This window comes from Suncus etruscus, chromosome 9 (assembly GCF_024139225.1).
Source record: "Suncus etruscus isolate mSunEtr1 chromosome 9, mSunEtr1.pri.cur, whole genome shotgun sequence".
NCBI classification, from domain to species: Eukaryota; Metazoa; Chordata; class Mammalia; order Eulipotyphla; family Soricidae; genus Suncus; species Suncus etruscus.
Window position 1 is genome coordinate 86,774,148 of NC_064856.1, and position 17,125 is coordinate 86,791,272.

Here is a 17,125-nt window from a genome sequence, read left to right on the forward strand (position 1 = left end):
ATTTTATTTTATTTAAACACCTTGATTACATAAATGATTGTGTTTGGGTTTCACTCATGTAAAGAACACCACCCATCACCAGTGCAACATTCCCATCACCAATGTCCCAAGTCTCCCTCCTCCCCACCCGACCCCGCCTGTACTCTAAACAGGCTCTCCATTTCCCTCATACATTCTCATTATTATTAGTTTAAAGATACTTTTAATAGAAAGTTCAGATCAGAATTCTCACTTAAGATATCTTTGAGTGAAATATTTCAAGCACTTAGAATGATAATAAAAGTATTTTTCATGGCAATTAATATATGTGCATATATATGAAACAGTATTTAAAGGAACAAAACCAGAAATACAATTTTATCACTTTTATGATGTTTAAAGAAGGGTTAAATACTTTGATGTATTACAATACTACATTTGAAATGACAAAATTCATTTGAAAAGGTTTGAAAAATTAATCAAACAATCGTCTAAGGAAGGACTTTTTGGCAGGAGTAAATATTTTCCCAGAACCTTTTTTGTGGAGGGATTTCAGTGGTGGCTTTTTCAAAGGTAGTGCTCGTTTAGGGGTTTGCAATGCTCTTGCTATCTCTACATGCTCATTGCAGTAATATTTATTGCTTCCTTCTGACAAGTGGATGAGTGTGCATTCTGCCAGATCCATGCACTGGGCATGAACCCAGTGCCCATCTCCATGGGAGCAGTAGATCATGGCAGGTTTGTTGAGCTCAGTTGAATAAAATGGCACCCAGGTGTTGATATCCACATCACAAGTAGGGCAGCATGTAATCCAATAGCCTGTCTCAGATTCATCTTCCTCATCATCTTCATTATAAGTATCAAATTCATCATCACCATCAAAACTATTAGCTTCTGCACTAAAACAAAATTCTTCTGAATCTTCAAAGGGAGTGGAGTCTCCTGGGTCTTCTGTTGATATCTGACTATTTGTGACTGGTTTTTGATCTTCATTCACATCATCTTCAGCACATTTTAACATATAGAAATAGTAAGCTTCTGAAACAGTCTGTTTATTGTCTCCTGGAATGCCAAGGAAAACATTTCCATTTCCCATGTTGCTTCCAAACCATATCTTGCTGTGCTTAATATCTGGGGTCCAGTCTGGAGTCTCCATCTCACGAATTTCTATCTTGTTATCCTCCAAAGACACTGTGTTGCACACCATTCTTTTTTGGTTGTCAAGCTGGTAACCGCCAACGATAACAAATTCATCATTGCTTGTTTGAGTTACTATTGCACTGGAAACCGAGATTCCTCCTGGCAGGATTGTGCAATTCACAGCTGGGCTGCCCAAGGGCAGATCAACCCTTATTCTGTACAGACTGGCTGGGCGAATGTTATTGGAAAGTGAATGCCCTCCTAAAATATAAATGGTATCCTTTCTGGCAATTGAGACATGAAAAGATAGTCCATCTTGAAGTTCTGGAAGATTGTATGATGTAGAACACCCAAATTCAAAATCCAACAAAAAAACATGGGGCAGGCAGTCAGCTACAGAATTCCATTTTTCTGTGGTTCTTTGGGCAGAAGGCATGTATGAGCGCCCTCCAAAAAGAACACCCATAGTTTTACCTCTACTATACACCATGTCAATGGAATGGCCATATCTAGCTTCGGGGACATCTCCTACTAAGTCTTTCTCTGTGCAGCGAAAGGTAACTTTTTTGTTGTTTTTGCAATCAACAGATATGATATATATCTTATCTGAAAGCTCATTGTTTGGTGTTTTCCCTCCATGGATGATGTATTGATGATTTTCAGACTCTAGGTTGCTTTTGAGTATACAAATGGCTGGATAGCGAAGAGGAGGTAGATAGCAGGAATCCTTTGAGAAAAATGCAGGCTTCAGCTTTAGATTGCTATTCTTTACATTAAAATGAAAAACTCCAGTGGGGCAGGATCTCTTGGGCCAGCCTTTTTGACCAAAGAAAAATACTTGCCCATCAAAATTCATCAGTGAGAAGCCTGGTTGAATTAAGGCTGTGCTGTTACTTACTGTTACCATCTGTAGGGACATGTTTTCTGATGTGGTGAGGTCTTTTATCTGAAAAATTGCCCCAAAGAACTTAATTAGACTACTTCTTTATATAAGTAACATTAGATACTTTTGCTTGTAAAAATTAAGGGAAAAAAGTTCTTCCACTAGCTTTATAGAGATTCAACTAGCAAAATGCAAGCAGGCACGAAAGCAAAGAGCAGCAGAACCTTTCTACTTAATACAATATAAGCTGCTGGGTCAGGCTTTACAAACGGACTGTCTTCCCGTAGATTTCTGGGAATTGTAGTTTGTCTTCTTGAATAATTTACTATTTGTCAGCAGAAAGAACTACACTTCCCAGGAGTCCGTTCGCCCTCTTTGGTTTATCTGGCTCCAATAGTTTATAGTTCCGGGAAAGAAGATTCCCTGCTAGAGGATGTCTCTCACTAGGACCCCAAAAGTGTGAAGTGACTGGAAGGGAGTCAAGTCGGAAAAGTAGGGAATGGGAGGTGAGAGTGTCTAACTCAGACCCCGCAAACACAGATTAGGGTTTCCTGGTAGGCTGCAGCACCCCGAGGTATACATGGGTTACCATCGCCTCTCCTGGTCACTCTTAACTGGTGACCCATTGGGAAGAGTGGCGTTGCCTGGCAACAGTAGCCTAAAGAGACGCCAAGTCTTGCAACCCTGTGCTTCATTAGGTTGCGGGGTGTGAGTGGGGCGACCGTGACTAAATCGTATGCTTAGTTTGCGAGTGCCTCAAGTGCAGGGGAAAAACTACTGGAAAATCTTCTCACCTCTCTTAAAGACGTTCTTGCCTAAAATCAGGCTTTTTAAATATTCTTCAAGGAAGCAGAGATTTCTAAACATTTCCCCCATGTCTTCTTCCTCCTCTCCTTTCATCCCTTCCTCTTTCCTTTCTCACCTTGTTCATCCTCTTTCTGCAAAATAATCCCTGGCTTTTATTTCAGTTACCTCTTTCCACCCCTATGCACTTAAGAGAATTCTTTAGTCATTGTTCAGTAAGCGGGCACTAAGCTGAGAGATGCCACAGTTACTCAGAATTTAACATTTGTATCTGTATATTTGAAACAGTTTACTTAGGTGTATTTACAAGAGGAAGTCAGCTTGATATTTTATTTTGATTTTATTCTTACTTACCTTTGGCTATAGGACCCCTTATAAGAAATATACTCTCTGTTTGCAGAGTGATGTCCTAGCAGCAACAACTAAGAAAAAAAAAAGAAAAGAAAAGAACAAGTTCTTGACTGTTGAGGTGAAGTCTTAATGTTTAAAACAGCTTAAATCTAATCTGTGTAGACATAAGTATAGAACGGAGACTAAGAATTCTGAACTCTGAAGGCTGGCTGTCTATGGTTCATGTCATAACATCCTATATAAATTGTGTTATCTGTATTAGGAGCTCATTTTTGTCCTACCTCATAGGTTGATGTAAGTTGCAGTGATTTCATACATATAAAGTTCTTTAGAACATGGCTTCTGCGTTCTTGTGATTATGCTTCAATTTACCAAAACCAACATTACCAATTAGTCATAGTCAATGATGTTACGTGGGAGATGATAAAAAAGGGAATTGTTTTAGAATCTCTGAACTTGGTTGGGTATAGATGAATTTGAGTGGATGATTTTCTTAGTCTATTGAGGACTAGATAAGCATATACCATGGGATGGTGGTGGAATCAGTTTGAATAACAAATTTTCTCTAATTCCTCGTTAACTATGCATAATCTGTACTTGGATTGTCTTAGTCCAAATCCGGACTCTAAAATTTAATTGTTGTGCAGCTATCTTAGCTTATTTTAGCTATTTTTCTTATCTGAAAAAAAATGGGAATAATATTATGACCTCATTTTTTATTGAAGTATTTGAAGAATAAAGGGACTATGTCAGTCAGCATAGAACCTGGAATGTATAAATATTCAATAAGTATAATTTGACATCTAATTTATTTTTATTCTCTTTGAGACAGTTTCTTGAACCATTCAGAATCTTTGGTTACTCTAATCAGATGCTTGTGGGGTATATTGCCTTCAAGCATGTTAATAGTGAATATTTTCTCGTTATTTTTCATTTACTTGAGAGATTTCTCAAGGTTTGCTATTTTAATGATTATTCTGTGGGATATTAAACTAAGAGATGGAACAGTGAATGAGGAATGTTTTTACTAATGTTATGAAAGCAAATATCTCATATGACCTTAGTGGCCTATAGATTTGTTTAGTTTGTTCTGTTTATGAAGTAAATAGGAAAGTGTTTCATTTATTCTTGGACTATCCAAAAATACATAAGGGAAGGCATCTATGAAGCTAAGAAAATGTTGTTTTGTGGTTTCTAAAAGGAAACATTGGCTCTTAATTCAGTAAATAAAAATCATTAGCAGTTACTCTTAACACGAAGTGTGATGTTTGTCAGAGTTGCTTTCTTTTGGATGTAGGATGCACCAAACCTTTTGTTAAATGCCTCTGAAGACTATTATTGGGGTACAGAGGGAGCCTTATAGGGTTGTGTTTCAGAATCTAAGGGTATATATGCTTAGTACTGACTTGTTTAGTCAGAAAACTTAAAAAAAGTAGTTCTCATTTTACCCCATTAACTTATTATTTTATTGTTTTTATTTTTTTGGTCACACCCAGTAATACTTAGACCTTATACCTGGCTCTGTACGCAAGGTTCAGTCCTGACAGTGCTCAGGGAACCAGAGGGAGTCCAGGGATCTAATCCAGCCCTACTGCAAGCAAAACAAGTTCCCTACATACTGTGTCATTTAAGCTCTTAGCTTATTATTTTAAGATGGCCAAAGGGATTTTGGCTTTTTTGTAAGTGAATATATGATGATTGTAGATTAAACAGAAACATTTTCCAGGGCCAGACATAAAGAGTTACCCATTTTTTGTAGTTTGATCTCTAAAGATTTCTGATTCTTGTCCAGGGTTCTCCAATTGATACCCTGCTATTAGCTCATATCATAATTTTGAGGCCCTAAAGATGGGGGTAAAGTTTATTACTGTTAATGATAAATTAGCTCCTCTCATAGTCTGGCAACTTATATAATTAATTTTTGGATTATTCACTTTAAAGCATAATGAGGTGATTTTTATATTTAAAGAACAATCAGACCATTGATTTTTGCTTTACTTGTTTAAATATGTTTTCACTGATATAAACTATGACATATTTCCCATGACTTTAAGATCATTATGTTAAATCACTTGTGTTTTTAAATAGTTTTACAAAGCTTATACTAGAACTAAAATAACCCAGTAAAGTGTTTTTCTTTAAATAGGCTAGATAAATAAAGGTAGATTTTGAAAAAGGTGACACTGGTCTCCAACTGAAGGAAATTTCAAAGTCAACACATTATTCTTTTAAAAAGACAGAAATATTGGGCCAATGAAGTTACACAATTTCCCCAACCTATGCTAACACCTCACAGTAGGGAGATTTTCATTTATTCTTTGTGAAGCCTGGACACAGTTGAGACTCAAAAGAGGACTAATAGTGTGAGGTCTGGGTTTGTACTTTCCTGAGTCTGAACTGACTCTTTTTTCCTTTTTTTCCAAAGAAAGTTCCTATACTCCTGACATCAAATCTTACTGATCAGTGTTGCTCATGTTTTTCTGACTGCTCCCAAATAGCCTATAATCTCCTGTTACTGCAGTCATTGAGTGCATGAATTAACACTATCTTGCACAGTCAGTCAGGTTTGAAAGTTATATGATTTTTTTTTTTTTTACTGGTAGTAAAGCCAAGAAACTAGGATTAAATATTTCTAATGACACTTCTGCCAGTGTTGCATTTTTGCCACCGAGATTAGTTCATGGGACCTGATGACACAGGAATTAAATCTTTTTAGCAGATCTGAGATCAGAAAGCCCCACAGTCTCTACATAGGTCAGCTTTTTCCCATATGGGCCCGTCAGCCTAGCAGCAAGTAACACATTGCTGGAATAGGGAAGTCATCATCCCCCCACCCCCTTAAATTTACAAATGTAAGGTTCCATCTTTTAAAAGCTTTATTAGAAATGAAGGTATTGGACCTACCTGCAGGCCAGAGGGGCTACTCACTCCACTCTTAATCTTTGCAGCTAACTCAGGTACTAAATTTCAGCACTTGGGGAAGAGTCACTGAGTGCCCAGTCTGATTGGCAAGCAGAAGGCAGGAGAAAAAGAATGTGTGTGTCTGCTACAGATGTTCAGAGACACTCATCATCTAGCAGGAGTAACTGACTGTGACCTGTTTTTTTTTTCTCCCCCTTTTCTTTAGATGGTTGAGGGAGATAATCATCAGGGTATACTCTTGAGATTTAACTATTTCCTTACTGGTAAACAAGACCCACTATTCTGTTAAAACAAATACTATTGAGTCCTGAATGATATTAGTATGCTTTTATTGAAAACATTTTAGAAAATTAATTTAACTATGATTTCAAGAGATGCTCTTAGGAATTACATGGAAATTTTTTTTTTTACTAATACTACTATCCATTTTGACTTCAGATTCTTCTTAAGTGGTCTTATAAAGCAAGATTCAGAAGAAATTAATTTTTGGAAGCCCACTACTAACTTTATTTCCCTGTTTTCTTCACAATCCAACCCATGTTGGTAGCCTGTCCTGCTTCTTCAAAGTTTTGAGAAATTTTTTCTTTTTTTTTTTTTTTTTTGGTTTTTGGGCCACACCCGGTGACGCTCAGGGGTTACTCCTGGCTATGCGCTCAGAAGTCGCTCCTGGCTTGGGGGACCATATGGGACGCCGGGGGATCGAACCGCGGTCCGTCTCCTAGGCTAGCGCAGGTAAGGCAGGCACCTTACCTCCAGCGCCACCGCCCGGCCCCTGAGAAATTTTTTCTAAAGCTGTCTTTATTTTGGAGAGACTAATTTTCAGAGAGATTTTAATTTTCATAGCAACATGGAGTAGAAGGCATACTTTCTGAAATTCCTCACCCTTCATATGTAACTCCTGCACACCTTCCACCTTCTCCAATTAGCAGCCCCAACAAAGGGGCATTTGATATAGGATGAACTTATATTGATACAACTCAAAGTCATTGATATTATAGTAAGACTTACTGGTGGTGCCTAGTCTGTAGATTTGGGCAAATCCATACTTGTCATATATATATATATATATATATATATATATATATTTCATCGTTGCAGCACACAAGATATTTTCACTAGTGTTTTTCTCTCTCTGGCAAAGACAAAACATGTAATTTTTCTTGGCTCATGTGCCTCTAAGGATTTTCTTTAAATAAAAACTATTTCCTTCCCGTAAAAAACAACAAAATAGTTTCAGTGCCCTCAGAATATTCTTTTCCATATATTCATATCTTGGGAAATTTTGTTTTTACTGTTTTCACATTTTATGTATTCCAGAATATCATGTCATTGGGATCAAATTTTATAAGGCCTTTCAGAGTAGCTTCTTCTAGTAATGTATATTTATCTTTTCTCCACATATTTTCACAGCTTGATAGCTCATTCACTTTTAGTGCTAATATTCCGTTGTATTGATATACTATAGTTGAAATTTATATTTCTGATGAAGGATACCTCAGTTGATTTAGCCTTGTTTTTGCAAGAAAGTTTTTATTTAAAATTATTTCAAAAGATACGTTCATTTCACTCTGGAGAGCCTGGGCTTCTACAGAGTGAAAAAAGTAAGCAAAAGGGGCCAGGAAGGTGGCGCTAGAGGTAAGGTGTCTGCCTTGCAAGCGCTAGCGTAGGACAAACCACTGTTCGATCCCCTGGCATCCCATATGGTTCCCCCAAGCCAGGAGCGATTTCTGAGCGCATAGCCGGGAGTAACCCCTGAGCATCAAACGGGTGTGGCCCAAAAACCAAAAAAAAAAAAAAAAAAAAAGCAAAAAAAAAAAAGCAAAAAAACATAAACAAGCAAATAAGGTATGTGTTCAAGGAAGAACACAGGTTTAAAGAACAAACCAAAATTGATTTTGGTTTTATAGAGTAAAGGTGCTATAAGCATTATTTTTCAAATTTTAATGTGGATATGTTTTCAACTTCTTGGGATTATATAAGATGCAGACTTTGTAGGTCATTTGAAAAGAGTATGTGTAATATTGAATGGAACTACCAAAATGTCTTCTATAGTGACCATACCATTTTTGCTACCCCTTTAGAAATGTGTGAGAATTTCTGTTGCTTTCAAATCCTCATCCTCCTCAGTTATTGGTGTGTCAATATTCTGGGTTTTGGTCACTCATATGTATGTACTAATCTCATTTTAGTTTCTATTTTCTTTATGGCATGTGATATTGAACATCTGCATATGGATGTCTTCTTTGGTGAGGTGTCTGATAAGGTCTTTTTACCTTTGTCCTGTTTCGAAATTGGATTATTTGCTTTCTTCCTAATTTTAAGAGTACTTTCTATAATTTTCATGACTACTGTTTTAATATTAATCACCATCAATTACAAAGTTACAAAATTTATCCCCATTTTGTGTTTTCCCCCATTCTCTTGTCTTTGTCATTCAATAGGGCTTTTTTTTTTTTTAATTTTTGTTTACCTTCTTAGTTATTTTGTTCTTGGATTGGATCAGCTTTGTGGAAGGCAAGCACCCTACCTACTGTACTCTCTCTCAGCTCTCAGAGTTTGTTTACTTTGCTCTTGTCTATTCACATGAATAGCTTTTGTTTTTAATGTATGAATGATATATTTCTTTCTCCTTTTGGTTTATTTCCTTAGTCTGACCCCCCTCCAGTTTCAGCCATGTTTTTGCCAAAGGCAAAATTTCTTTTTGGGAAGATTGTCTTTGCATTCCTGCATTGCATGAGCTCTTTTCTCAAAAATCTGTTAGCTCTGGACCAGAGCAATAGCATAGTGGGGAATGCATTTGCCGTGCACATGGCTGACCTGGATTTGATTCCCGGCATTCTATATAGTTCCCCGAGCCTGCTAGCAGTAATTTCTGAGCACAGAGTCAGGAGTAACTCCTGAGCACTGCTTAGTGTGCCCAACCCCCAACCCCAAATCTATTAGTTCTGTGTCTAGTTCTGGACTTTCTGTTCTGTTCTATTGATCTATTTTTTTCTTTTTTTACCCACACTACACTGTCTTGAATACCGTAACTGAGTTAATTCAAAAAATGGGCCACTCCTTAAGCTTAGTACCTGACTGTATTTTTTATTTATTTGTTCTATATTTTAATTAAAACTTATTTATCTATTTGGGTTTTTGCCACACTTGCATGTGCTCAGGGCTTACTTCTGGCCTTGCACTCAGGGATCACTTCTGGTAGGCCTGGGGATCAAACCCAGGTCAGCTTTGTACAAAGCAAACACCTTACTCACTGCACTATCTCTCTGACCCCTGTATTCTAATCTTAATTATATTTCATATGCCATAATCTTTAATAGTAGCTTAACATTTTATTAATTAACCATAGCTTAATTTATCTATCTGCCCAGTATTGTTTAGCTATCTGTTCATTATCATTTAATGATAGGATTTGATGATAGGATGCAGGATGAGAAGTGAAAGAAGACCATTGAGAGAGTATAGCAAGTAAGGTGCTTGCCTTGCATGGAGCTGACATTCGTTCTGTATTTAGCATCTTATACGGTTCCCCAAGTACTGCCAAGAATGACTTCTGAGCACAATGCTTGATATAAACCCTGAATTCAGTTGGGTGTGTCCTCAAAAAAAATAAATAAAAGAGAGATCTGGGTTTGATTCTCTTCCCAATAACTAGCTGAATGACTTTGTTATCTTTCAGTTTTTTTTTTGTCTCTAAAGTTGGGGTTGCTCTAGCTTTATTATTAGAATTAATGGATATAAAGTATATAGTACAGTGTACTCAATATGCCTTATTTTATGATGGTGATGCTATGTAGTTATATAAGAAATATATGCGACTGTTTTCTATTTTTAATGCAGAATTTTAGAGTATTTTCTGGGTTGACTAAAAACTCTGGCAAATAGCATAGTTGCTTGGTTGATTGTCTTTGATGTGTTGATCTATCCTTTAAAAAAGCATCATTTTTCTAGCTACTTCCATCATGATCTTTTTCTTTGTCTGCAAAAGAATATTGAGTTATTTTCCTAACCTATTTATGGTGTTATATAATGATTATGATACTTGAAATTCCAGCGACAGTGACAGTACTCATAAAGTTGACATATTGGATAACTCCACAGTAATTGCAAACTAGGAAATGGAACATAGCGAGCATGGGTAGGTCTAGGCAAGTACTTTAGCCTTTGCATTTTTACCAACACTAAAAAAAAAGCATTTTGTTGCATGACATTTAGCTGAATGTGTTAGTTGTCTTCTGAAGAAACTGAAAATTAGCAATACCTTTGGAAATGGGTTTTAAAAGTCTGAGCCCTTGCTCTGCCATTAGGAGAGCATTAAACTCTCAATGACCTGTCTCAGTCAAGGTCATACTCTACCAAAGTGTTTAGCAGAGAAACTAAATGTGAAGTAGTAAGAAATATTTCTTGAATGTTCACTGTGTAGAGTCATGTGGAATTAGGAAAAACAAATTCAGATACTGCTTTTTTCCTTTGAGAACATTTGTTCTAGTAGGATGAGGCAACTTTTGATTATGAATAAACATAGTTTATGTTACTCCTACATTTACCCTTAAAAGTTCATATAAGTTCATCAGAAAACCACAATTGTAGGTTAAACAGCTCATTCTTAAGACTTGAGCCAGTATAATAAAATGCAACCTACCAATATATTGATTTTTTGCTACCTCAAATTAAAATAATAGTGGACAACTAGAGAATATAAGTTATTGTAATTACAAAATAAAGTAGTCCCCTCCACTCTGTGAAAAGAAAATAATCATATATATTAAAACAATAATTGAGGGGCCGAAGAGATAGCATAGTGGTAAGGCATTTGCCTTGCAAGCAGAAGGATGGTGGTTCAAAACCTAGCATCCCATATGGTCCCCCGAGCCTGTCAGGAGTGATTCCTGAGCATAGAGCCAAGAGCACTGCTGGGTGTGACCCAAAAATAAAAAAAAAACAATAATTGAATGAAAAGAAAGCATAATATGAGAAAAATAGAATATTAGCTATGGAAGATAATTTTAAGTTTAATTATTTTAATTTTATATTCTAGTAACTTAAAAACAGAAGAGTGAAATGACTTTGCAAGGGTTATACAGCTTCAGGAGTGTGTGCATATGGTTGAGTGGGGAGAACTCTCTGTTGTGAACTCATGATAAGAGTTTTCCAAGAAATGCAGTATACCTCTCAAACATTTCTATGTCCACATGAACAAATGGAGAAATAAATGTTACTGTTGTTATTGAGTTAATGTTTGAAATAAGGATAAAGCCTGCTTTTTATTATACAAGTAGTTTTACTTTTTCCCTATAAATAATTAGTTATTTTTAATATATGAAGAACTTTTATTAAAGCACTGTGATTTACAAAGTTATTTGTAGTAGAGTTTTAGACACACAAGTTTCAGCACCTATCCATCACCAGTGCCAGCCTACTTTCCCCAATCTGTGAGGAACGATGCAATCATGCAATTCTTTGCAACATGAATACAAGTAGAAGATACCATATTAAATGTAGTAAGGCAGAAGAAAAAGGATAATACAGGATATCACTTACATGTGGTATTTCGAAAAACTGCAAGAGGAAATACAATGGTTTAAAAATCACTTTATATAAAGTGAGGATATAAATATAAATATAGTGAGGATAAGAGAATGAAGGGGGGAGAACGATAAATGAGAAATAATGTGGAGCAGGCTTTAAGGGGACTCACAAACATTGGTGGTGTTAAGGAAGGGCAGAGCTAAATATCCAAATGATACTCACCAACACTGAAATCATGAGATTCAAACTTTAACAACCAAACATAAAAAGGTGCCTGTCACGATGACAAGCTGGAAAGAAAAAGTATGGAAAGGGAAGATTGGGGAAAGTAGGCTGGCACTGGTGATGGATAGGTGCTGAAACTTGTATTATGTGTTGAGTGCAGATTATTTTTTTAGTTTTTACTTTTTTAAAAAAAATTGTAGATTTTTAGGATATAATATAAATAAAATAGAAAAGGGAGATGCTTGGCTTGTTGAATGAATCTCACATTAGGAACCACAGCTGAAAAAGGCAAAGAGAAGAAAAGAGGAAGCACAAAAAAAAATGTATAGTCGGAAGCAATCTACAGTTAGTGTGATGGATTGTTAAGAGAACTCATGACAAGTGACTTGTCACTTTTATTTAAAGCAGATCACTCAACCAGAATGACCGGTATTTTCACGTGTTCTGTATTCTCTGATTTGAGAGGGATTTATTTATTATTTTTGGAAAATAAGGGGAAAGATTTTCAATTTTTTATATAAGAAAAACCCACTTAAAACCCACTTTATATTTAGAGAAGCAAGGGATTTATGTTTCTTACTTTCTATCTTTGAGTATAAAAGCTCTGTTGGCAAAAAAATTATTTATATGTAGGGAAGTCCCAGTAGTGCTTCTTGGATTTAATTCCCTATACCCCATGGTTCCCCAAGCACTTCTGGGACTTCCCTAAAAATGAAATTATTTTTGTCTGTGAGTCAGTTATGTTGTGAACATTGAGACAAAATAAAATGTTGAGAAAAATTGTAAGTTAGGGCGGTCCAGGATTACCTCTTAAATTCTGTTTCTATTCCACAGTCATGGTAATATAGAATCAAAAACTTGTCTGATAAATGTCTTAAAAATCTCATTTCTTTTAAGAGATTGTTGAATAAAAGATTGATTTTATTTGCAAGACTTGGGATTTTGAAACACGTAGACATAGATTCCTAAAAGCAAGAGCTCATTCACTTTGTTTGGTCTATGACGGCTCCTAAATTAACTTTTGCAAGTTTTGCTTTCAAATAGACTTTCTGGTATTCTTTGCGCTGTGATGTGTGTAGGTGAGTAGTGGACTCAGGAAGTGGAGAGAAGGGGTGACTGTTATGGAGAGCGTGGAGTCGCTGTTGTGCAGTGCAGATGTGTATTGATGGGCCATTGTACCCCAATGTGAAGGTCTGATGACAATCCAGCTAGCAAATCTTGTTCAGTTGAATGCTACTTTGATATCATAGAGCTATAAAGTTGACCTAGAATCTCTAGTGCTTATGAAATCACCACTCTTCAAAGGAACTTTTACAATCTCTTTCTGAGAAACTCACTATTATTGTCCTAAATCACTGGTGATTGTAATTGATTGATCACATTTCATCACATTTCATCAGAAATGGTTGGAGTATTGTCTTGGAGTATTGGAGTATTGTCTATTTTTCTTCCTAAGTGTCCTAGACTTGAGGCCAAATAATATGACTGTATGAGTTTTTCTCCAGTGGCTGAAAGGTAGGGTATAACAATTCTAAAGTTTTGATTTTTAGAATACAAATAAAGAAACAAAAATGGTTATGGAAAGGTAATTATTCTTATCTTAAAAGCAGTGGATCTTCTGAAATTTATCAAAAAGAAGATAGGGAGAAAGTCGAATATTTAACTTCACTTTGTTTTTGTTTAATGGAATTAATAGCTGTAATAAAAAACAATTTAATATTTGGATGACCTGTCTCTGAGTGCAAATGTTTCTGGATTGACTTAAACAGCTTGGAGGAAGAGTGTATTTTGGGTAAGTTAAATTGATTTTATGAAATCCGCTGACGAACATCAAGACTTCATGAATGATGGCCTCAAGAAACCTTATTATAGTAGCCTAGATGGATGAGCAGGAAAGGAAAGCAAGGTTTTCAAGAGGAAAATTTCTTTTTAAACATGTAATTTGAAAGATAAGTATTATTCCCAACTCACAGAGCTTTAGGCAGGAGGAAAACAATCAGCATGCCTAAATTCGAACATTCTGGTAAATTTTAATAATCATTTAATAAAAATTTATTTCCCTGGAGGCGGAGAGCTAGCATGGAGGTAAGGCATTTGCCTTGCATGCAGAAGGATGGTGATTCGAATCCCGAGCCTGCCAGGAGTGATTTCTGAGTGTAGAGCCAGGAATATCCCCTGTGCGCTGCCGGGTGTGACCCCCCCCAAAAAAGTTTATTTTTCTTATTTTGCTTTAATTGATGTACTTTTTTTCTCCTGCTTCTGAACCCTTCCACTTTTTAAACTTACAGTTTGCAAATAATTAAGGATTTGTAAGAAAAGACTTATTTGAGGTGGCAAAGAAGCACACAGAGATCCCATGCAGTCTTAGTCTAGCCTTTAGCGGTGTTAATGTCTTGAGTAACTATAAAACAGGATACTATATAGGGACACTGACCCAATTGATAGAGCATAGAGCATATTTGGATTTCTATAGTTTTAGACACACTTATTTTATATATGCCTGTAGCTCAAATATATATATATATACTTGTATAACTGCCACCATGATGAAGATGCTCAGCTGTACTACCATTCAAGTAAATCCTTGTTTGACACATTCACCTCAGTTCCCACCTCTCATCACTAACCTTGGCAAACACTAACCTGTCCTCCATTAGAAAAACTCTGATATATCAAAAATATTGATTGCATTAATGAAATCATGTATTATATATAGTCTTTTGAGATTGTTTTTTTTTTATTCAGCCGAACTTTTTTGAGATTCACCATGATAGTTAATAAATTAGTGAATAAATTTTCCATGACAGTAAATAAATGGTGAATAAATTAGTTTGTTTCTTTATTTTTCAGAGCAATATTTCATGGGACAGATGCTCTAGTTCATTTATCCATATACTCTTTAGAGGATACTGAATAGTCTATATAGGCTTTGACTATTATGAATAAAGCATCTGAATTTTTAAGTACAAGTTATTGTACTTGGGAATGTCTTTATTTTTCTGGTATAAATGCCTGTGACTGCGATTGTCAATTTGTAAGTTTACTTGTTGCTTTCAAAAGAACTACTGAACTATTTTCCAAATGAGCAAGATTGTTTTACATGGTTACCAGGAGCATATAAACTATCCATACTAAAAACTGCATCTTTGACAGATTTGGTTTTAGTATTTTATTGTGGTTTTAATTTTACATTTATCTAATGGCGAATGATACCAAATACATTTTCATTTGATTATTTGCTGTTTTTTACTCTTTGGGTGAAATATTTGTGCTTTGTCCACTTTATTTTATTTTATTTTTTTGTTCTTGGGCCACACAAAACAATGATCAGGGATTACTCCTGACTCTTCATTTAGAAATTAGTTCTGGTGGTTTTTGAAGAACAGTATGGGATGCCCGGGATAGAACCTTGGTTGGCTGCATGCAAGGCAGCATCCTTCCCATTGTACTGTTTCTCCAGCCCCAAAGTACCACTGTTTTCTTCAGTTTTATTTTTTTTTAAGTTGTTGGGATTTGAACTGATAACCCCACATATCAAGGCAAGTTCTCTACCACTGAACCACAGCCCTAGCCCCAAATATATTTATTTTTTATTTGGGGGTCATACCTGGCAGTGCCCATGGCTTGTTTCTGGCTCTGTACACCGGAATAACTTCTAGTGGTACTCAAGGGGCTTTATGGGGTGTCAGGAATCAGGTATCTAAATCACGTTGGTCATGTGCATGGGAAATGCTCTGCTATTACTTTGGTTCCTAATAATGGTTCATTTTTAAATTATACTTTTAATGTCGAGTTGGTTGCTTATGTGATATAAATAATAATATAATAATAATAATATTTTCTTTAAGCCCTTGATTATCTTTCCATCTTAAGAGGATCTTTTATAGAAAAATTATAATTTCTTAAGAGATTTCTTGTCTTTTCATCTTATTTAAATTATGCTTTATTTATTTTTAAATTAATTTTTGGGTCACATCTAGTGTTATAAAGAGGCTATTCTTGCTAAGTATCCAGGGTTGACTCCTGGTGGTGCTTGGGAGACAACGTAGTGCCTAGATTCAAACCTGAGCCCCAGCATGCACTCCATCTTTCAGCTCTATCTTTCTGATTTCGAATAAGCAATGAATATGCATCATCTCCATTCAGCAACAGTATTGCAAACCACAGTGAGTGAGAGAGGTAGATGGGGGGGAGAGGTGAGGAAAGAGAGATAGAGATAAAGATAGAAAGATGAAGGGGAAAGGGGTAGAAAGTCGGAGAGAGAGACAGAGAGAGGGGGGAAGAGAGATGGAGATGGAGGGGAGAGGGCAGGAGGGAAATTGGGGATATTGGTGGTAGGAAATGTGCACAGTGAAGGGATGAGTGTTGAGTATTTTATAACTGAAGCTTGATTGTGAACAACTTTGTAACTGTACCACAGTGATTCAGTAAAAAATTTAAAAAATCATAATTAGGAATATTGTATTACTGTGTATGGTAGGAGAATCAATAATACTGTTCAGCATTAAAATCATGTTGGCAAAAATCTTACCTAATTTTTAGACTTGCTCATTTATTCTCTATAACCTTGAGATTTCTCTCAACTCTGATAATTTCTGTCACTGGATGTTTTCTTAGAATGATCTAAAAGATATAAAAAACCTAGAAGATGCAAACTTGTTATAGTTCAGTCAAGGAAAAAGAAATAATTTCATACCAAATATCTTCTATCATATAAATAAATCTGTACACTTACAATGTAATTGGATATTTTTGAGATTTATCCATTTCCCTAAATATAAAAGGAAGATTCATCCTGTGAAGGACTAAGGTTGATGGTTTTACTTCCTTAGGCAAGGTATTATTTTGATAATATTCACTCTTACCTCTCAGCACAGCAGGAGATTCTTGTTGAGCAGAACTATGAAAATTCGAGAAGGTTGACTTTGATAGTTTCTACACAGTGTATCAAATGCAATAAAAATGTGTTTATGGGGTCGGAGAGATAGCATGGGGGTAGAGCGTTTGCCTTTCATGCAGAAGGTCAGTGGTTCAAATCCCGGCATCCCATATGGTCCTCCGAGCCTGCCAGGAGCGATTTCTGAGCCTGGAGCCAGGAGTAACCCCTGAGTGCTGCCAGGTGTGATCCAAAAACCAAAAAAAAAAGTGTTTATTATTTTTCAAGTATTGAAAAATTTTAGTTTTTTTCCCATGGTGTACAACTCTAAGCATGCATTACAGATTAACTGTATACAATTAAGAAGAAGATTATGTATTTTGAGAAGAGATTAGTTTTTTTTTCAAGGTTTGCTG

At 35.9% G+C, this 17,125-nt stretch overlaps 2 protein-coding genes across 3 annotated transcripts in view; one reads left to right on the top strand and one right to left on the bottom strand.

Moving 5' to 3' along the window:
* Nucleotides 1-454: 454 nt before the first annotated feature.
* Nucleotides 455-2,038, bottom strand: RAG2 (recombination activating 2). Its single transcript, XM_049779661.1, has one exon. The coding sequence runs from the start codon at nt 2,036-2,038 to the stop codon at nt 455-457; it is 1,584 nt and encodes a 527-aa protein (XP_049635618.1).
* A 379-nt stretch (nt 2,039-2,417) lies between these two features.
* IFTAP (intraflagellar transport associated protein) overlaps nt 2,418-17,125 on the top strand; it is an 87,218-nt gene continuing 72,510 nt past the window's right edge. For both annotated transcript variants that reach the window (XM_049779898.1, XM_049779899.1), the window contains exon 1: nt 2,418-2,508. The gene's annotated coding sequence lies outside the window, so the exon portion shown is untranslated. The remainder of the gene's footprint in view (nt 2,509-17,125) is intronic.

Coding starts and splice junctions, on each gene's coding strand:
- RAG2 (XM_049779661.1), bottom strand. CDS start 2,038: ATGTCCCTACAGATGGTAACAGTAAGTAACAGCACAGCCTTAATTCAA.